We start from the raw sequence: 23,143 nt of genomic DNA, 5'->3' as shown, positions 1-23,143 counted from the left end.
ATTGTTGTACGACCATTGATTATGCGAAACATAGTCGGCCTCTATGAAAGCTGATTATGTCAAACTTAGTCGGTCTTATCGAACTTCACCTTAATTGATTTATAATTAATTGTACCAAACTTAGTCGATCTTACTAAACTTCGTCAGCCTTTTAGTTTTATATAAAGGCTGCTCCAGCTCTGCATGGTGCCACCTAAATTCTCAATCATCAGTTTTATTTGCTGTCTTCGGTTCCTTTATCATTCAGTTCGAGGTCTCTTTCTCTTTTTCTATGGTACTTTCGTTTACGAGCATCATTGAGCTTTGATTACATTTTTTCTGAGATCTGTCCTCGCTGCAGACGTCCTCACCAAAGCTCATTCTCATGGCATTTTTCGATCTCTTATTTTCAAACTTAAGTTGATGTCCACTTTACCACCTTGAGTTTGAGGAGGATGTTAGAATTATTGCAAGACTATTGATTGAGCCAAACATAGTCGGTCTTCATAAAGGCTGATTGTGTCAAACTTAGTCGGCCTTACCAAACTTCATCTTGATTGATTGTGCGAAACTTAGTTGGTTTTACCAAACTTCGTAGGCCTTCTAGTTCTATATAAAGGTTGCTCCCGTATATTATAATTGATGGGCAGAAATATAATTTTCTTTTTTTTTCTTCCCTAAATATTTCAACATGCATGATGGGTGTTAATCCCAGTTTGTACCGGTCTGACCACGTTCAAAGAGAGTAAGAGAGTCGTAATGATGTAGAGCATGCCCAATAAACCTTTTTTTTTGGTATTGTTGTTGTTGTTGTTGTTGTTCGATTGACTGCTTTACAAAGCCTTCGGATAAATACATCCATAAGCATCAATCTGTAAAATATCTCCAATAAATACATCCATAAGCATTAGTCTGTAAAATATCTCCAGTACTGGGAACCCCCAAGTGTTTCCAGACCTTCTCACATTCTTCCACTCCCAAGTAACTTTAATTCGATGCTTAATACGGTTATCAATCTTAATTTTGTAGTGGATATCTAAACATTAACATATTGCCCTGACATCAAGCAATAATCCGCAACTAGCCTTCTTAGCCCAACTGCATTCGTCAAAATTGCTCTAGCAATTAGAAGATACTTATCAACAAAAAATAAATGAGATATTGGGTATGCAGACGATACAAGCTGACATACATGGAGAAGCTGTTGGCTGACTTTCAAATTCAGCAACCTAGACAAAGTATCCGCACAGAGAATAAATAAATATGGGGACAATGGGCAATCCTAGCACAGACCAATATTCTATTAGAAGAACTCCATAAGATTGCCATTAATAAGTAAGCCAAATGACGGTTCTTCCATACAACATCTCATCCACCTAATCCAAACATTTTGGAATCCCATTTGCATTAAAGAGTATCAAAGAAATTCCCATCCAAACATAGTTATAGAGGTTCTCCATGTCCATCTTTAAGGCCATAAGACTCCTTATTTTGGGAGCTCTCATCAGATTGTAAATAATCTTCTGAGCAATCAAAATATTATCAGAGATTTTTTTTTTTGCTAAAAAAAAGGGGAAGGGGGGACGAAGGGAGAAGCCCACCCCCGCGTAGCAGCCCCGACCACTGGGCCCCTACCCCGCCAGGAGAATGTTCGATGCGGGTAGACGAGTTGTGTGTTGGGCACCCCGACCTATTTTACTCATACCCTCCCCACCCGTGGGCCGGCTCGGTTACCCGATCCGACCCTCCGTGTGAGTACGTCACACCTGGCACCACCCAGGCTACCAGCCGACCAATAGCGCTTCCAGACCCCGTGTCCAGGCGTGGGGCATCCGGTCCCTGAATTTAATCGACGCCCGCGCGTTTCGAACCTGGAACCATTTGGTTGGAAGCAAACGCCCCGTTCCAACTGGGCTACCACTTTGGTGGCTATCAGAGATATTTTGGCCCATCACAAAAAGTCCCCTACATCGGAATAATAATTCTTCCAAAATAGGCTGTATATTGTTGGTTAGAATTTTTGCTATTATCTTGTACAAAGCTGTACGAAGACTGATCGGATGCTAATGGGACAGTTCAAGAGCACATGATCTGATTCTTGTAAGAATCAAAGGTGCTATAAGCTGCTTTCCAACTTTCAGGCATTGAATTGTGCATTAAAAAATGCTTTACTGCTGAACAAACGTCCCTACCATAAATTAGCCAATACCCCTTATTGAAGTTTAATAAGAAGTACTAATCGAGTAAACTGTAAACTTACATCATGCAACTTCCAAGTCAAACCCAGATTGCTCATGAACAATTCGATTGTTTGATAGCTTCGATCACATGATATATAGTTGTGTGCAACTTTTCTGTGGACGTAATAGTTACACCAACAATTCGAGACAAAATTAAAGTATTCTCATTCCAAGATTTTCTTTTTGACGCTTAGGCGGTCACCTCCCTCCGCAAGGCTATCCATTCCCGTATCCCCATGTCAGGTCGGCGACGACCGCCGCTATCGTTCCACCGCTCAAAAGAAACGCCTTTTTCTGATAATTAATCGGCTGCTGCTCCACAAACACCCACCTGGCACTCAACGTGTCACCAAAAGATTCCACCTGGCACTCAACGTGTCACCAAAAGATTCCACACGTCCTCCCCTCGTTCCACCGCTCGCCTATATATATATGCCCACACCCCAAAGACAACCTTCAAAACACTCGCTAGATACGGTTCTCAAGTCCCATTCGGTAGTAAAAAGGACTGCAACTTTATTGCAAGAACCAAATTAACCCAGTCTTCTTCAAGGATGAGCCAGGAACAGCCAAGGAGGACTCAACTGAAACAGGCCGAGACCGGCGCCCGCGCCCAAGGAGAGCCCATCAAGTATGGGGACGTGTTTAACGTCCAGGGGGAGCTGGCTCGCGAGCCGGTTGCTCCCGGGGACGCGGCCATGATGCAGTCCGCCGAGAACCAGATCATAGGCCAGACACAGAAGGGCGGGCCTGCCTCCGTCATGCAGTCGGCCGCCGCCAGGAATGAGAGAGCCGGGCTAGTTGGCCGCCGCGACGTCAGCGACGTTCCGGCTGACCAGGGCGTCACCGTCACCGAGACCGACCTCGCCGGCCATCGCATCGTCGCCGAGTCGGTCGGCGGACAGGTATAATATAACAAGTAGGGGGATAAGATCCGAGTACGGAATTACAATTTCTTTAAATTATATTTTGGCTTTTGCCAAGGTGGTGGGGAGGTATGAGACGGCGGCTCCGGTGAGCACGACAACACCGACTGGGGTGGCGTATGGCGATGCATTTACTATTGGAGAAGCCCTCGAAGCGACGGCGATGACGGCGGGGGAAAAGCCGGTGGACCAGAGCGACGCGGCGGCGATCCAGGCAGCGGAAGCGAGGGCGACAGGACTGAATGAGGTTCTGCCAGGGGGTGTCGGCGACGAGGCGCAGTCCGCAGCAAACGCCAACACTCGGTTGACGCGTGAGGAGGACAAGATCAAGCTCAGAGACGTGCTAACTGTAAGTATTTCTGCCCTGCCGATGGCAAAATCTCTCTATGCCGGGATCCGCTGGGTTCCAAGCCATATCCAAACTTGTGCTCTTATAGACACTTCTAGGGAGATTAAAGAGATTACTTACATCTTAGAATACTACGAATACGATGGCAGGATGTGACTACTAAGCTTCCTGAGGACAAGGTGGTGACGCGGGAGGACGCGGATCGGGTGGCGGGAGCGGAGATGCGGAATAGACTGGACGTGTCGACGCACCCGCGTGGCGTGGCGGAGAACGTAGCATCGGCGGCAAGGCTCAATCAGAACCCGCAGGTTTAGGCTTCTTATGATGGCGTTGGTGTTCGTGGTGAAAAAAATAGGAGTTGCTTGATAGTCTTAGTTATGTGTGCGAGTCAGTTTCATGTATATGTAGAGTTAGAGCGAGTGAAGGTGATGTTTTGCAGTCTCGCGTTTTGCCTACTATGGTTATCGTGTGGATTTGGTGTAACCGATCGTCTTAGCCAATAAATTTTGCTTATCCGAAAGCATATCTAACTGGAAAAATAATGCTTCATACGAGCTCCCGGATGTGTATAATGTCGAGGTAAAAGTGGGCCATCATCTTGGAAGGATACCGAGGTCTGTCTCGTACCACATTTCTTGGATCCCAAGCACTACATTTATCAAGAATTTTATAAGGGACTCTCGGCCAACCCTCACTTCTCCGCCTTCGGCCAACCCCATCCAGTTCTCCACGAAATCTAACATTATTGTGTCCCACCATAAAACCTTTGCTCAAATCGGATATGTGACATAGGCACATAACCGCTTAGGCATAGTCTTGGAAAGCATGCAACGTATACAGAGAAAACAAAATTCGAAAAAACTAATTATCAAATCAATCCATAAAGAGTACCACTAATTATCATATCAAATCAATAAATAGTTCCATCGATAAATTAAAAAAAGAGGTTCAACTATATAGTTTGACTACTCATCTGGCCATCCAAGATGCGCTAACTATTTTTGGCTCAGCTATTATCTTCAAACTGAGCATTCTCTTGCTTTGAACCCCGTCTTCTTTTCCTTCGTGCACACACTAATATAAATAATTTAAAAGTAAAATTTGGCAAATAAATAATATTGAAATGAAAGACCAGGAAATTTTATATCAATTATGCGGCACGGCTTGAATAAATTGATATATACATATATGTCATATATCATAAACTAATTGTAATATGTTGATCATGTTTTATTTTATTTAATTGTGATATAATAACATATCTGTCATTTTCTTATTGGTAAGATTTGGATCTGATGATAGATATCTTTTTGGTGTTGGATTTTCTACGGTCATGCTTCAGTGATTGGCAATCTATAATATTATTATTCAGGCTATGGAGGTAAACTATAATGTTACATCCATGATTGGCAGGCCATATGAACGTGGCAAGTCTAAATCTTCTTACTCAACTGCCGTGTCTAGTTTAATCTTCTTACTCAACTGCCTAGTTGTACAGATTCCAATCTTATATTGCTAAATAAGATTCAATTAATTTAATACTATATTTTTTGCAAAACTAAATGCAAATCGAGTATCATATGATTATAATTATCGGCATACATTAAAAAAACATATATATTCATACAGATGATCATGCAATGAACAATAATTACATCTTATGTATTTATTGATGATTTCAACAAAGGTACCCTTGACCTTTTGAGGATTAATTTTACTTGTATCACTCTCATTTCCCAAAAAAGATGGCCTTCTCACCATTCATGATCTTTGCCCGATTATTTTTTTGAATAGTTTTACAAAGTTATCAGAAAGGTCCTAGCAACCTATCTGGCAAAATTTCTTCCCCTCTCGTTTACAGTCGGTCGTTTATATTAACTGGCGCTCGATCATTGAGAACTTCTTGAGTGCTCATGAGATTTTTGTTTATTGCAGTTGAACTGAAAGAAGAAGTACTCTGCAAACTTGACTTCGAAAAGGCCTTTAATAATTTTCAGCAAAAAAAAAGGCCTTTAATAAAGCTCATTGGGTATTCCTCCTTTTTGTGTTGAGAGCCAGGTCTCAGAAAAATGAAGGCATCAATTGCCCTCCTTATGAATGGCTCCCCTGGAAGATAGTGCAAGCAAGGTTTAAGGCAATGCCTTACGTACTGAGACTCCTCAAGTAGGCAAGGATAGCTGGGTTCATTAAAGGTATTGGGAACAACCTTTATTTAACAACATCAGAAATTGATACTTTATAGCCTATTGTTTTGTGCTAGGAAGGAGAGTATCATTGACTACTTGCCTTTGAAGGTGCTTTGAGGATCAAAATTTAATTATACAGAAGCTCTATTCTGTGTATTAACATGGATGATAGAGAAGCTTCCATCTTTGCCATCATAATGAACTGCCTTCACTATTCTGCCTATAAGTGATAATACAATTGCAAAACAGAATTGGATGTCTCTTTTGAAGAAGATTGCTGCTAGACTTGTCTCTTGGAAAGGGAGATTACTATCCAGTTGGGGAAGACTTTTCCTACTATATGTTTGTCTTTAAGCAACCAAAATAGGTTTCCAATAGGATACACCAAATGAAGCATGCCTTTTCCTAGATTGGGAGAGAAAATGCTAATGGCTTACATTGTCTTGTAAATTGGGATTATGTTTGTCAAGATAAAGAAGAAGGTGGTTTAGGCCTAAAGAACATAAGAAGTATGAACCTCTCATTACTCGCAAAATGGGAATAAAAATTTTTCGAAGAACTTTTTGGGTCACTCACTCTGCTGGAATCATCACAGTAATTAGATCTTCCGCATGTTAGAGCTATTTGAAAGCTAACCAAGATACAAGTTCAATATTGATTATTTACTACAGATTCATTAATACCAATGGAATCTAGTATCCCTACTACAAAGTAATTTGGAAATATAAGGTACCATAAAAGATCAAAGTGGTTCTTTGACTTGCTTTGAAGAACAGATTGCATACAGAGAGATGCTTGCACAGAAAAGTTAAGCGGTTGGCTTTGGATGTCCTTTGGGTGGAACAGCTGTGGAAACTACCTCCTAACTCTTCCTCAAGTATCCTTTTACAAGACTTCGTTGATCATCTCTGAATTCATATCTCAAGTTGAATGGCTGGCCACCTGATCTCCTTGTGTTCTTAACTTCTTAGAGATTGAAAAAATTCAATTGGGGTTGAGGAGGGGATTGGGACCAAATCTTAATGGCTCTCTTCTGGCATATCTGTCATAAGAGGATCTCAAGAATTTTTCTTCCAAAAGAAAAATCATGGTTTTCAATACATTCAATCTTTAAAATATTCTATCTTGTTTTTTTTACGGTTACAAAAATATATAAGCTGATTAAATACTAGTTGATTTGGATTCAAGCTGGTGTTCTACAATAATCAGTTCAATTTGTGGTTAACTATTCGTGCAGCTCAAATAGAATAAATATTCAGTAAATATATCGGTTTGTGGTTTTACGCTTCAAGAAAAGGTTCTTTTTGTCCTTGGAGTTTCAAATGTAAGATGTACTTAACAATACGGAGAACTAATATCCAATACATAGGGTAGCCTATCTTTGGTAGTATATATACTAATTAAATACTAGTTGCTGTCTATAGGATGTGGGCCATGTGGCAATCAATGAAGCGTTGAAGTTTTGTAGTGCGGGTTGCATCAAAAGTTCAAAAAAATGATCGATCTTCTTTTGTGATGTTGATGATTGGATTGTACTCTCAATACGAACCAACAGCGGATTTGTGGTCGGAAAGGAATTAAGATGAATCCTAGCTTCTTTCGTGTTTCAAAGGGTTCGATCTTATCTATAAGGGTTGGAAAATTCATGATCTGATCTGCCAACCGGCACAAAATCAAACCTCAAATAAACAGCTTTGGGTTTGGCTTAAATGAGTTTGGGTGATAAGTAGATTATCACCACCTCCCCTATCCCTTCTGTACGTGAAGCCAAGATAATAGTCTATAACAAGCAAAGATAATTGTCACCGTGTCTCATGTCCAAGACAAGCTGACATCTTTGCAAACCGAGATCTTGACCCACATAGTTGCTTGATCGCGTTACTGATATCCTCCATGGTCTGCCCATAAATGTCAGACTGGTCAACAACCCCACAACTGGCCCACAACGTGTCCGTAAACAAGCAACCCATTCCCTCTTATCTCTCAACGTCTCGCCATCCCTCCACACGTCCAAACCTCCTTCCTGCGCTCCCTCGTATATATACAACTCCTCAGGACATTAACCCTTTCCCTTCATCCTCTTCTTTTACGTTTTACCCCCATAAGAATTCCCAAGCATCCATCGATGAGCCAAGAGCAACCAACCAGGCGTCAAGAAGGTCAGACCCAGACCCAACCTGTCAAGTATGGGGACGTGTTTAACGTCCAGGGGGGCCTAGAAGACCAGCCCATCGCACCTAAGGCTGCAGCCATGATGCAGTCGGCCGAGAACCTGGTGCTGGGCCACACCCGGAAGGGCGGCCCCGCCGCCGTCATGATGTCCTCCGCCACCCGTAACGAGCAGGCCAGCTTTGTGGGCCACCAAGATGTTGGCGACGGCCCCGCCAGTCAGGGTGTCTCCGTCGCCGAGATCCACCTCCCCGGCTGCCGCGTCCTCACCGAGTCCATCGCCGGCCAGGTACGAGAGTATCTACAGGCGTTTCCTTCGTAATGACCAAAATATCCTCACGTGGGGACTTTAATAGTCGCACTGGGTTCATCCGAGATAGGCGCCCCAGAAGCTGCACGAATTTCGAAGCTCTTTGCGAAACCGTGCTTTTACAAGGAAGCCGCTTATTTTTGCTAGGTGGTGGAGGAATACGAGATATTAATACCGGGGTCGGCGGCGGCGAGTGGCGGCGGAGGAGGGGCGAGGGGAAGGGATTCGGCGATGACAATCGGACAGGCGCTGGAGGCGACGGCAAGGACGGCGGGGAACAAGCCGGTGGACCGGAGCGACGCGGCGGCGATCCAGGCGGCGGAGGCGAGGGCCACGGGGACCAACATGGTGGCTTCAGGAGGCGTCGCCGCTGCAGCCCCAGGCGGCGGCCGACGCCAACGCCCGAATTACACGGGATGAGAACAAGACCAAGCTCGCCGACGTCCTGTCGGTAATTTACTCATGCTATCATTACCCAGGCCGATGGCAAAATCGTAAATCAGAGTCCTTGATGAGGATAAGGTCGTAATATACGCGATACGGATCCGAACCCGACCCGCGAACCTGTTTCGGATCGGATCCGTGAAAACGGGAAGCAGCCCTCTCGTGTTTAGGGTCACACCTAGAGAGATTAAGAGATCTCTGACCAGAGTGCTCTTTGTGCAGAACGCGACGGCGAAGCTGCCGGCGGACAAGGCGGTGACGAGGGCGGACGCGGAGAGGGTGACGGGGGCAGAGATGCGGAACGATCCAGAGATGGCAACGCGGCCGGGAGGAGTGGCGGCGTCGATCGTGGAGGCGGCTCGCTGCAATCAGAACCGGAAGTAGATCATGCGGTCTTTGGCGTTCTGCTCATCATTGTGATCGTCGGAGGTTGGTGGTGTGGTCCATCGCTCTGGCAATGGAGATGCTTCTGTTGCGTTGTTTGTGTAAACACTCGGAGTGGGGATTCACCAAGCTGCTGTTTGAGCATTTTTCTATCCTCTTATTTGATGCCTCCTCTTGATGTCCTAGATTACTATTTTTCAGAAAGAATAATTATTATTAGCATTTGCATGTAAGAAAATTTTGTTAACAAGTCAGCTTTATTCAAGATTCAGCATAATGACCATTATGAAAATTACAAAGATTTTATTTTTTTCATGTTATATATGCATGATAAGAATTAAGACAACAGCCCTTGTTGACCATTATCCTGTTCTAGCTACTACTACTCCACCTGATATACATTGACCCTCTCATGTCAGCTTAAATTTTTGGGATAAGTGGTAAATAACAATTATCATATAATAGAAGCAATTTGATTAGAATTTTAGATTTAAAATTTTGTGCAACCTATGAACATATGTTATTTATCTGATGAAGTGACTCGAGCAAAGAAATGCTTCAGTATTTTCCATGATCATCGTCATCTGTAATTATCCATGATGATGATTGATTTTAATGGCTATAGTATTTATTATGTTCTTAATACATGAAACCTCTGCAAGAGTTTCACCATTAATAGTTGTAAATTAATTACATGAAAGCGAGAAAATTTTTGCAGGAGGTTTTTTATTCAGGAAAACTGGTATTTTCAAAATTTGGCCATTGTGTAATCTTAATTAATTTGAAGACGGACAAAGATACACACTTGAGCGAGGAAGATGATATTAGGAGTTTACTTATGGCTACAAGCCCATTGATTCAATGATAGTATAAAACCTATGATTGGAAGCAGTACATTCAAGTTGGATTGATTTGCATCTAACAGCTTAGGATTTTATCCAAATGGGCTAACCTAAAAGTATTTTCTAGGCTTTTTAGTCTTATATAAATATCTAAGATCTTTTTTGCGGATAACCGATGTAGGATTAAACATACGCTCGGACAAATCCTCACATACTCCCCCTGTTCAAGCTCTGATGTCCTCATCACTCTAAGGATTTAAATTCATTCAAATCTAATTACAAGCACCACAATCGGCCTGTGGTCGGCCTCTATGAACCTATGCTGCAGTGTTTCTTAATCCATATATAACCCAGGACCTCACCCAAAAGGCTATTCCGAAGGTATTTTTTGGACTCCTTAGTCCTATATAAGTACCCAACATCTCCTCGGCGAAGAACCAATATGAGACTAAACATACACCCGGTCGAGTCCTCACATTGTAGGCCTAAATTCATCTAATGTTTTGAAATAAAAACACATACTAAACTTGATTTACTTATGGCTACTGGCACAAGACTTTCATTACTATAAGTGGATCGAGGGCCGCTAAGGTTTTGTTTTCAAAATCCAGGATAAATGATAAATTTTGGCATCTAAAAGTTTTTAGCTGAAAGAAATATAATATGGGATAATTTTTATTTCTTATTTTATTTATAGATGGATGCAGATGTTCAAAGCGCGCGTGACCTAATAGTCATTGGTATAGACGTTCAAAGATGGATCCCAAATCCTCTCAAATTCGGTAAACGAGCTTGCCAGTGATTCAGTAATCACAGATGATATAGTAGGCTCCACGTTCAGTAGAATCCGTCCTTCCAAGATCCTCCACATAGTAGAATCTGTCCTTCCGCCCTTCCATTGGCTTCTGTCCTGGAATAAGCGACTCTTTGGCCCATTCCCACTTATCTGTTTGGTCTATGAAACGTAGATGCAGATCTAGACTATCAAAAAAGTTGATCCCTTCACTATATAATGTCCACTGGCTCCTGTTATGTCATCTCTACAAATCTTGACAATTGTTTCTTTTTTGGCCTATTGGTAGGTGTATGGAAGCCAATTGTAGCACCACATGTTTCTGATAACATTTGTCTTCCCACTGGTCCTTTCCATTTCTTTAAAATATTGCACCATGAGATTTCATGAACTCCCAATAAAGAAAATATAGTTTTCCCATGATGCTAATAGCTAAAACTTTAACAAAATATAGGTATCATACTAGCTTTAACAAATCAAGAGTAACACTATTGAATTACTTTAGCTTATCTTAAATGATGTTCAATTTGTCTCCTGTTCAAAGCAGTACTGCTTTTTTGGGAGTTGAATAAAAGAGTAGCAAATTTTATTAAAAGAAGCAGAAGGAAAAAAAATGGTCTAGCTATATCGATCTCAATTTGAAGAATGCATCCCATATTAGCAGCAATACCAGTCTGGTTCTCTACAAGATAATAAATGTGCAAGGCTTTCCAGTCAATTACCAAGGATGACCAATGATGGATGTCAGAAATGAGAGGATGACACCAATTCTAAACTTTGGACTTGATCCGGTAAAGGAATCTCTTTCGATCCAAATCCTCTCAACATTTAGATGATACATAGCAAAATGAAAAAAAAACAAGCTGAGCACGTCGATAAATTCCTTGGAATAGACTCATATTTCAATCCATCCATATCTGCCACAAGATGTATGCAATCGTGCGATTTGAAATCTCAAGAAGCCTTCTTCATTCGTTGAAGAAGGCTTAGCAAGGTGACTGAACAAAATCCCAGCTTAGATATCTTAGCTGCCAACCTGCATTTGTTGCAAATAAAGTCCATACTTCCAAAGTAAAACGGAAAAGAAATAGAGCACGCTGAACTGTTTTACTGCTTCGGAGATCATCTAGGTCAAACACTGTGGAAACCCATGTGTGCGTGTATTTAATTATATATCAGTTATGCATTAGAGAAATTTTAGATAATCATACAAAGCTAATGAACCCAAATAATACCTTTTAACTAGAGCTTTTTTGAATAAACTTCTGAGTTGTTTTAAATAATATCATAGCAACTTGGTACATGATCTATGGAGAGTGAGGAATACTACAACACGAATCCATTTGGATCTAAACACATACTAATAATAATGTTTGTGATTGAAATTGATTGAATTTGGACTCTTAGTATGGTGAGGAAGCTAGAACTTAAATGGAGTATGTAAAAGTCGAGAAATCTAAATAATACCTTCCGACTAGTTTTTTTGAGTGAGGTTCTAGGATGTTACATAGATCCCCTCCTAATTGTTGCAGAGAAAACCTCACACAAAGAATTCTCTTCCAAAAATCTTCCATAGAGCAATATTACTAGCAGCACCATAGCCCAGTAATATCTAGAGCCATAATATTCGAAGTCGACCATGTCAAGATTTTAGATAAATTTTATTTATTTTTTCAGAAAGGAAGTAACTAGTTATCATACCCCTTTATTTAGCAATCATAGATTTTGATTTTGATTCTTAGATGGTGCCTCCCCGTGGATCTTGAGTTGTATAATTATAGTATAGGTAGGTCTCCCTTCTTTCTCTTAATATATATATATATATATGTGTGTGTGTGTGTGTGTGTGTGTGTGTATGCTAAATTAATAAAGGAATATGCTTAAGAAATTTCACTTGGGATCCATAAGCCTAGTTATTGAGTCTTCCCATAGTAAAAGTTTTGAGAGCACTAATCCTAGACCTTCCAGGTTGCTTTTTGTTCAACATTAGTAAGAGTTGTTTGTTAATCTCCTATTTTTAAATATTTGATATTATAACTCAATTCATAATTACTATAAAAATACAAAAGAGAAATAAGATTACATTTGCATTTAAGTTTCTTTTTTATATTGTTTACAAATTAATTTGTTTTTTTTTTTAAATTTGACATCAATTTCTAGAGGGTTGATAAAGTGTTAATACAATTTGATCTTTCTGTATTAGACCTTCTCAATCGAGAGTAGTTCTTTACAGCCGGTCTCATACTAATTTGACGGAAAAAATCTGTGAGGATGATGATCTTCCATGACCCGAGCTTCGGCTCAATGGTCACACATCTTCTTTACCACTCGTAAGCAAATTAAGAACCGAGGTCTCGGGGCTTAAGCCAAGTTATCCATCAAGAAATTGACCCATTGATCTCCTGTTTAATTCCTATCGGCCGGTGGGATATCCATATCTCAAAAAAAAAAAAAAAAGAAATAATGATCTTCCTCATCATTCCAAATCATCTGTTATCATCAAACAATTATACCATAGTGTCCATATAAAGGATGTTATCCTAAGCTGATCCACTACAGCCTCCAAGCAAGCCTATCTACTAGGATTTATCATCTAGTAGGACAGCACGCCACTATAGGAACATAATCTTAAGATTTTTAGAGACACCCTGTGGACAATTATCAGACAAACCAAGGGGACCATCCTTCTTGATAAGCCAAGCTTCTACCAAGGTCTAATCTTAATACCCATTTGTGGATTGCGAGACACCCAACTCCCCCTGGAATCTTGTGAGGGCATGCATGCACTTCATGGAGCCCCCCACCTGGTGGCCACAAAACTATGATAACCGAGTCATTACATATTGTACCACCTTAGAGCTTTAATAAACGTAAGTGCTGGTTTTCTCCACCAACTCCAGTGCAAAGTACTTCGCTTCCTTCGAGACCTGGGCAATAGGTGAGTTTTGGCGTTTGGCCCTTGGTGAAAGCTTCTATAATGGACGCGCCCTCTCCTGTGGACAAGCGGGGGGCACGTGAAGCCAAACTAGGCGAATCTCTCCTTCAACGAAACAATACAAGGAGGAATGGTGGATTTGGGATAGCTCCAACCGGGGATCACGGATCTTGCTCGCTAGATTTCCTGCGTGAAATCCCACACAGCCACTGCCACGCCCGTTATCCGAATCTACAGGCTTTGGTAATTTTCATGTGACTTCGTACGTAGCAATATGTGTTAGGAAGAGTTTATTTAGTGTCATTGATGGCATTATTGATTGGAGTATGCACTCTTGCATGTCATAGTACCAATGTAGCTGGTGCATCAGTGAGTTAATCTAGTTATAGTTCCATTCATCAGCATGGATATTTCAGCATTGTTACTTTAAGGAATAATCACATAAAATTTTTTGAATTATTTCGGAGCTTTCAGTTTTCTCTGAATTTTAATTTGATACAAGTAGGTCATCGAATTTTTAAATTCGCTCAATTTAAGCCCTAGCTATGAATCTCATCCAGCCACCGTGACGAAATCGACACGTAATATCACATGACCAGTTTATATATATAGGGCAGAAGAGTATGATACCTCATGTGATATTACATGATAATTTTGTCACAACAACCAGATAAAATTTATAGCCAGTATTCTTTGACCTAATTGCACTAAATTAAAGTTCAAGAGAAAATTAAAAACCCCAAAATGGTTTAGAAATTTTTACATGATTATTTCTTATTTTAATCATAACTTTTGATGGGCGGGTATGTTGGTTCTCAAGTAATTGTAAGAGTTAAGGGCTGTTTATGAGAAAAATAATGAAAGAATATCTTGTCCCACATGGCTCATAGAGATAAGATTTCTAAAGATTTGTTAGGACATTTTGTATTTAGACTTTGGACATGCATTATTATATATAGTTGGCCAGCCTGTGCACATTCGTATTGTCAGCATATAGCATGCAATGGATCAAAGTTCTAATTGCACTATGATGAGATGTGTCGGTAGTCAGTGGTCATCGAACTTTCAACTTTGATAGCTTGCTAGTAGTGCATTTGAGATGAGCTAATGCCATCATATAGAACTAATATAATGGCGTATACCTTCATTTCGTACAATTCATGTGGGGATATGCAAGTGGAAGCAGCTAATTGTAAGATTGTGGAGAGCCATGCATTAGTTATGATTCACATGAAATCTACAAGTTGTCCTTTATTAATGGTGAGGTATCCACAATAATTGTTGTCTATAAAAAAGTTGCCAATTGTTGTTCTAAGACAATATCAGATTAGTTGTATAGCCTGAAATACTTTTATATTTGCAAGTCAGTTGTATCAGACACGTTTGCAATTGGCTTATACCAAGCAACCTAAAGTAAACGTGATCAAGCTTTTTAAACGCTTAAAATATTTTGAAACGAGATGGCAAATGACTCATCTGACTCTGATTACCTTCTGTAGCTAGGTTTATTGCAAACATATAATATGAGGCCGCGTGAATCAAGCATCTTCTTTTCAAAGTTATGTTCTTCTGGCCTCTCTATGCTTGCAATATTTTAGCTTTTCTCTTTGGCAATTCATGATTTTAAGACTCTTAGTAGGAGTTGTCTGGTTATTGAAAAAGTGTAAGAAGGTACCTCGGGGCTTGAAGAGTTTAGAACTTCATTGCCCTTTTCCCTTTAGGTGGAAAGTAATATCCTCTTCATGTTTTTTTTTTTTTGAGAAAGAGAGAGATGGAGGGAGACCAATTTATACTTTAGTAACTCAAATTCAAAATTTAGCCAAAACCTCTTGTTGCTAAGTAGAGAGGTATGATCAATGACCACTAGGACAAAGACCTAATTTATCCATCAAATATAATTTTATCTGTATATTTTAGGAGGACATTTAGCCAAAATTCTTGTGATGGAAGGAATCGAATTTATATAATTATATCAACCCTTAATGACTTTACCAACTACAATAATTGGAACCCTTTTTTTTAGGTAATTGCATTGACCGGAAACCTTGAAGTTCTCTATCTTTTAACTAAGATCGAACTAGTTCGAGTAATTAAAGTTATATGCAATATATTGCTTTTCAATTAATATCACCAAAAACATGTTGTTTAAAAAATAATAATGATTGAGAATCTACGTCACAGCAGCAACATAAGCTTACATCAAAATGAATCTCACAAAAATATTGAGGTATGTGAATTTGCAACTAATGCATGAAATAAAATTGATAAATAAGTTCTCAAAAAATTTGTGAGAGAAGTTTTCTCAATAAGAAAAAATATAAGAAAATAGAAAAACATTTAATTCCTTTTTCATGTCTAGATGTATTTATGGTAATTAAGAATTTACAAGAAAAACCTAATTTACTTAGAACCTATTTAACATCACTTTTATTTCTTATTTTATATTTTTAAAATAAAATAACAACAATCAAAAAAATTATATTTGGTACTGCTATTTTTATTTTTTTATTTTTTAAAAGTCATTTTTGTTATTTTTTTAATATAATAAAAGTAAGAAATCGTTACTTTCAATATTTTTCAAACTAAGAAACTCATGATTTTTACAACCACAATCATCGTTGCCTCACTACCATTGTTATCACCTTAGATATTACCATCGCTACCACCTCTACCACTGTTACTATCAGTACTATTGCTACTATCATCACCATCTCCATTATATTGCTAGTACCTCCACCACTACTACTATCATTTTTAGCACAACACCACTGCTATATTTGTCGCTTCTACCATATCATTGATATCGACACCACTGTCGCCACCATCACCACTATTGCCTCGGGCCATCACTTTCGTACCTGCCTAATCCCTCTATCAACTATCATACCCATCACTATTATTATATTTATTTTTTAATAAAAAATAATTATATCAAACACGTGTACAATATCGGACATATTTATATTTTCACAAATTAGAAAAAAAAACAAAATTTTAGCATAGATCCAATTTTTAACAATGGAAAGGCACCTAGCGCAGTCCCTTTCTTGATGGTTAGTTTGACGCCTTTTTTAGCTTTCTCCTGTTTATGCTAACCCCGAAACTCCGTTCTAGTGTACTCCTAGTAGCCTCTCCTCATGAACCATTACATCAAAAGCTTAAAAGCTCAAGAACTCCTTTCTTGTAGTTGTAGTAATGGACAGCTTCACTGTTTGTCCAAGCAACAAGTACACCTACTGAAGCTTCAAACTAGCAACTCATGTGACATGTAGCCCTCATTACTCAACAAATGAGTAAATAGACATGTACATAGCGTTCCGACTATGACATATGGTCCCTCACATGCATGTGCATGCAATTTGGTTTTGCATGGCAAAAAACTTTCAGAGCTTCCATGAAGTTACAAATAGTAATCGCAAAACCAAACCCAACCAATTTTCAACCAATGTGAACCAACAAGCATAAGAAAATATAAAACATATAAATAAATCTATCTCATTCTATTAACTTAAGTTTTTGAGATAAGTGGTGATTTTAACATGATATTAAAATAGAGGTCCTGAGTTCGAATCCTGTTTTCGCACTCTTTAATTCTATTACTAAAAATTTCATATATTGGACTCATTCATTAAGAAAAAGTCTGACCCATATGTAAGAGAGTATAAAAAAATATGAAATATATAAATAAATTTATCTCATCCTATTAGCTTAAGCTTTTGGAACAAGTGGTGATTTTAACAATGGAGACCTAAGCATCAAATCTCATATTTCGAACATTAACCTAACATTAATCCACATACCCAATATTCATAAGCCTAGGCTCTCAAAGAAAAAAGAGAATTCTAGCTCATGCAAATAGACCTAACCAAACTAGAGCTAACCAGTGAACAATTTTAACCTTCATCTTGTTGGTAATGTAGTGAGAAATGTGGAGCCAAAATTTGCAGGACAATCAATTCTAAATCAGAAATGCCCCACATACTTACTTGCAGCAAAATTTTGCCTGCAAAACCTTCATTTTGAGGACATTAGGACAATCATGAAACTACTTCAATATGAGGACAATCATGCATCCAATTCTACCCCTTGCCCTTGGCTCGGTCACCGGACCGGCCGGTCCGATAAAAAACCGGTATGCGGCTTAAAAAAAAATCCAGCTTAAAAAATCTTTTATCATATAAAATTCCTATGCGCGTGCCAGATCTACCGCGCATCGTCACCGTAATAAAACCCGGTCCGCAACTTTGTACCGTCGCATGCGAACGTTGCCTGCTGTCACTGACATCGGACGGCTGTCCGTCAAATCAACAATCAATGCGGACGGCGATCCAACCTCCAACATCCGCTTATTAATTATTCCCTTAATTCATTAATTAATTACTTTATTTCTGTTTCGATTAATTAATTTAATAATTTATTGCAGCTATAAATGGTTTCCCACCTCTGTTCTCTTCTCTCCCTCCTTTTTTTTGCTTCGGAGGGGAGAGAGAGAGAGAGAGAGAGAGAGAGAGAGAAGGGAGGAGGGAGAAATGTTAGGCAAAGGCTTGAATCACTGCTTCTCTCGCCTCAAGCGGCCTTCCCATTCTGCCCATCCACCAATCCCCCATTCCCTGAATGCCCCCTCCACCTCCGCTTCTGCGCCTTCCTCCGTGGTCTTTAAAAGTTTCAATTCCCTGTATGACCCCGCCGCCTCCGATTCGGAAACCCTAACCCAAACCCTCTCCACGTCCTCCGCCGCCGCTGCGGCCACCGCTGCCGAGGGCTCCTCCTTCTCCTCCAACTCCTCATCCTCCACCGCCCCCGGCACCGCCGCCGCCCCCGACGGACCCTGCCCCTCTGACCGCGACCTCTCCACCGCCATCGCCTCCCGCCGCTTCTTCCCGGCCGCTCCCGGGCCGTCGAACTCGATCGTGGACTCGGCGGCGGTGGCCGTCGGCGTGGTAGGTGCCGGGGTCGCCGTGCCGACGTACTCGCCGGACCCGTACTGGGACTTCCGGCGGTCGATGGAGGAGATGGTGGCGGCGCTGGGGCTGGACCTCCGGGTCCACGCCGTCCACCTCCACGAGCTCCTTCTCTGCTACCTCGCCCTCAACCGGAAGCACGCCCACAAGTACATCGTTGGCGCCTTCGCCGACCTTATCGTCGGCCTCGCCGCCGCCGAGAACCACCGATCCGACGCCTGATCTCCCATCTTCCTTCTCCTCCGCCGCCGCTGCCGCCGGAGGTAGAGCCCTGGTTGTAATCATGCGCGTTCGCCGATAACGGGCGCTTTTACTTGGTTTTTCCTTTTCTTTTAGACCACAAAAAAAAAAAAAACCGACGGTGTGGATGTGCTCGCTTGGCTTTCTTTTGTACTAATCTTATACGCGAACAAATCTTAATACAGTTTTTATTTGTGAGGAGGAAATGGTTTTTCTTAGTTCACCGTTATCAAATATGAGATCTAGTGCAGAATCTTCTCTGCCGTCCATTTGTTAAGATCTGTCACACCCTACGGTCAGCGCTTCTTTTGGTTGCTTACGTGTTGGTGTCCGAAACGCTAGCGACTTGGAAGTAGCCCAGTTTCAAACGTGCCATTATGACGCACTAATTCTTCGCACGTGTAAAGCTTTGTTTCACAATTAGATTTTTTTTTTTTAAACAATGGCGAATAAAATACTATATAAACGCTCAGGCAATAACTTGTTCAAAATAAAATTTTTAAAATAGTACGCTACAAAGAAGACAATTCACCCTGCGATACCATTTTGTATTGGATTTAATAGTAGAAATATTTTAACAAAAGCGAGATGCATCAGTCCTTGCGGCGAGAGGGAAACAAGGTTGGTATAATTGAAGAGCATTATTATTTGGTGCAGTCTTCACGTGGCAACTTAGTTGTGAGGCAGAGTTAAATAATGGAATATTAGCAGGAATGCAGACATTGGCATTCACTGACCATTACAGAGTTATGTCGGAAGCAATGCTTCATGTGGTGTTACTGTCATTAAAATTGCTAGGTCTCGAAAACTCCTACTTATAAAATAGAGGTTATTATAATCAACAATTAGGTCTTAAAAAAAAATTGTTCAACTCTAACCTTACGAAAATTTTCTACCTCGTTGACTGAGAGATCAAAGAAGTTTCTTCTTTTGCACCTTCTTTGTATTTTTCTTAGCTTGGCAGCTACTTGACACAGCGGACCCGCTTTCCATTAACAAAATGGGGGAAGATACCAGCATACCGTACATTTCATTATTAGATATGAGATAGATATAAAGAAAATAAAAAAGAAAGAAAAAATAAGAAAAGAAGATAAAAGGAAAATATTGAATGAATAAAATATTGTATATTAAACCCTGATAAATCAGTATTTGCAAAGAATATAGCTCTTCAAATCTATTGTTCAAAAATTTTAACGAATATTGATGCAGAAATGTAATCATTTTATACTTAAAAGCTACTTATCAGCATCATTGGTCAAAAATCTAATGAAAAGGGTATCCTTGAAAAAACATGGTAACTTGATGTGTGTGTGTAGCAATTTTTGAAGAGTAAGTATATCATAAACTATATTTACCAGGATATACATAAAAAATCTCTGTTGCTAATAATTTGTTTATTTTTGATATTTAAAATATTTTCAAATAAAGTAGTTTATGCAAGTAATCAATTCCTTGTAAATTACGGAAGAAAATTGGCTATGCCCCTCTATCCATCCTTCCATCCTATGATGGCCACAAAACTTCCTCAAATACCACCTCTTTGTCGTCCCCTATGGTGTTCAAAAATGTCGATTCCCCATTGTTTCCTACAAAATAATGAAGTGATCAATGAAACCTGAATGCTCCGCCAACTTTTCATTATTGAGGTTAGAGCCTCTCATTTTTACTCATTGTTAGCACTCTCACATGGCGGCAATCTAATTAGCCTTTAAAGTTAGGATGTGATGTAAACAATGTCACTATAGAACGAACCTCCAAGCCTTTTTTTTCTTGAGCTCTTCGGCCACTAGCCATAACACTAAGGTAAGTTAAAGACTTTCATTTTTCTTGTTAGTTGACCAAATTCACATTTGCAGGTCATTGATGGTCGTAGTTGCTTTGCCCTTAGTTCACTGACCAGTATGAAGGCCAAGCTAGCAGCTTATTCGGCCAAGTCGCCCTTAGCCAGTGCTATGCCCTCACCTGGAGTCTCGGCCAAGGTGTAAAGGGTTAAGAAGATATAAAAGGTATCGTGGAGATTGATCTCAATGATCTCACCAGTCCTCAAAAGATGAACGGGGTTCAAAGTGCAATAGAAATTTTGCTCTTAAGTCGTCGAACTTCTAGTTGGCCAGGTGGCAAACTTGACTCAGGTTATTCGTCTTTTTACAGAACCCACTATATCTTGGCTTCTTTGATCAAGGAGGTTGGTCGAGTGACTTCATAGAAGGAAGAGCCCAAATTCGACGTAGCTGGTAATGAGGAGCGCCAGAATAAAATACAGTCCAAGGAACAGCTGATCACATCCTTAAAAGCTCAGTTAGCTGAGGCTCGCAACGAGTTAATGGCTTCGGAGGAGAGTCAAATTAGGCTGGAGAAAAACATCAAAGAGAAGTTCAAAGCTCTTTGTATGAAGCTCACAAGCAACTAAATAACTGTGCTTCCAAGCTTCCCAAACTACTTACCAGAGTGAACAAATTTGATGAGATAATATCATGGTTGCAAGACCAATGGGAGCGAATCAAGAATACAACCAAAAGCTTCTAGGGTCCCTTTCTAGTTTTCTTTTGTGTCACTCCCCCTCCTTTCTTTATTGTTCTACTTTTATTGCATTAGTAGGCTGACTTCCACCCTGTGATTGCCTTACGGCCGAAAATATTTATAATATAATTTCACTTTGCTTGCTTCATCTACTATCAGATATTATCCCTCTAAATATCTCTTCTAATATTTTTCATTTATAGATTGTGAAAATTTTTCTACTTATAAATCATTAAATGGAAAATGGTTACGAATGAAATACTCATCTTATCCATAATCAGCATGAGGATATCTAATATATTGAACAGCTATACTTGGACCAGTTGATATAACAGGTTCTAATAGATATCAGCCCGAGATTACCCTCATCAATTCACATAGAAGGGTAAAATCCTCTGGCATGAAAGCAAATATAATAATTCTCATTATTGCTAGTTTCTATTCTAAGTGTGGCATATGCGATTAATATGATTTTTTTATTTAAAAAATAATAAATACTAGAGAAATGATTTGAATTTTTTTTTGCTATAATGGATAATTCATATAGTTGTAGCACGGATACATGTAATAAGGTCAGAAAACAACAAATTATGGAGTGCCCTAGGTAGCTCCGCTTCTCCAACCTACAAGGTGCCTCCGGAATGACTACCCACATACGATGCTATTCAGTCCACGGCCCCATTCGCCTCTCTAAAAATATGCTTAGTTTGAAAGACCACACCACCACTCAACATATTCCATATGTTCTGAAGCCGAGGGTAGCCCCCTCCCCTCTCACAATGATTTGAATCTTTTTGCAGTGACAGCCACACACTCAAAAATGGTACAGGGTGCATGGAGTGACCATGGAGTGGGAGAACCCAAGCCAGGGAGCAGACAGACGCGCCCCATGGGTTGGGGCACAGGAGTCGGCGTTACGTATTAGCACAGATGCTAGACTCCGGCATTGACAAGGCAACTGGATGTTCTGATGCCTCCAAACTAAGAACAAAGCAGCACAATGATTTGCTAACAGAAAACCATACCATACATGCTATAATCACGGTAAATAAGGTACTCATACACCTAGAGCCGACTCATGTCTCCAAGAAATACGCTCTTCCAGTTTTGATTGGCAGGAATAATCAACTAGCAAAAGAGAAAGTTGATGAAAAATTAGCTTCCCACAGAATAGAGGATGGATGTATCCTGTAATTGGAAGATGATGGAGAGCTCTTTTGAGCCAGTACACTACCCTTTTTGCCATGAGAATCGCACCAGAATAAAGAACTAGGGGTGGTTCTATATACACCCCCCCTATTGCTCAGGACACCCCCCAAAAATTAAAAAAAAATTAAATACTCTCTACACCCCCCCCATTTGCTAAGGACACCCCTAAAAAATTAAAAATTCCTAAATTACCCCCCACCCTCCCCACCCCCTCACCTAAATTGCTCTCTACACCCCCAAACCCCCCCACCCCGCTCTTCCCCTCCAAAACACCTCGCCAACGCCCAAAACCCCCCCGTTCCCTCTTCTCCCTCTCGTCGCCGGCATTCTCCCGATCTCCGACCACCTCGCCGGCTTCTCCCGGAACCACCTCGCCGGCTTCTTCCGAAATTTTTTTTTTTCACGGTTCGTGCTCCGTTCGGCACTGGATCGCCGAACAAAAGGCTTCTGTTCGGCTGAACAGTGCCGGACAGAAGCCTTCTGTTCGGCACTGTGCAGCCGAACAGATCTGTTCGGTTGAGGGTTGCCGAACAGAAGGCTTCTGTTCGGCACTGTTCAGCCGAACAGAAGCCTTTTGTTCGGCGATCCAGTGCCGAACGGAGCACGAACCGTGAAAAAAAAAAATTTCGAAACAAGGTGGAACACGTACCTTT

General features: G+C 40.4%; 2 protein-coding genes and 1 pseudogene across 2 annotated transcripts; all 3 read left to right on the top strand.

The window, feature by feature from the left end:
* The first annotated feature begins 2,683 nt into the window (after window positions 1–2,683).
* Window positions 2,684–4,033, top strand: LOC103712568 (late embryogenesis abundant protein D-34-like). Its single transcript, XM_008799121.3, has 3 exons — window positions 2,684–3,124; window positions 3,204–3,494; window positions 3,644–4,033. The coding sequence occupies exons 1-3, from the start codon at window positions 2,774–2,776 to the stop codon at window positions 3,806–3,808; spliced, it is 807 nt and encodes a 268-aa protein (XP_008797343.2). The 5' UTR covers window positions 2,684–2,773; the 3' UTR covers window positions 3,809–4,033.
* A 3,685-nt stretch (window positions 4,034–7,718) lies between these two features.
* On the top strand, window positions 7,719–9,258 carry LOC103712604 (annotated as a pseudogene).
* Window positions 9,259–18,034: 8,776 nt separating this feature from the next.
* On the top strand, window positions 18,035–19,035 carry LOC103712603 (transcription repressor OFP12). The gene has a single exon (XM_008799169.4). It carries the CDS (start codon window positions 18,087–18,089, stop codon window positions 18,738–18,740), a length of 654 nt encoding a protein of 217 aa, XP_008797391.1. The 5' UTR covers window positions 18,035–18,086; the 3' UTR covers window positions 18,741–19,035.
* The last annotated feature ends 4,108 nt before the right edge of the window (window positions 19,036–23,143 follow it).

This window comes from Phoenix dactylifera, chromosome 8 (genome assembly GCF_009389715.1).
Source record: "Phoenix dactylifera cultivar Barhee BC4 chromosome 8, palm_55x_up_171113_PBpolish2nd_filt_p, whole genome shotgun sequence".
NCBI classification, from domain to species: domain Eukaryota; kingdom Viridiplantae; phylum Streptophyta; class Magnoliopsida; order Arecales; family Arecaceae; genus Phoenix; species Phoenix dactylifera.
This window is presented reverse-complemented; position numbering and strand designations above follow the sequence as displayed.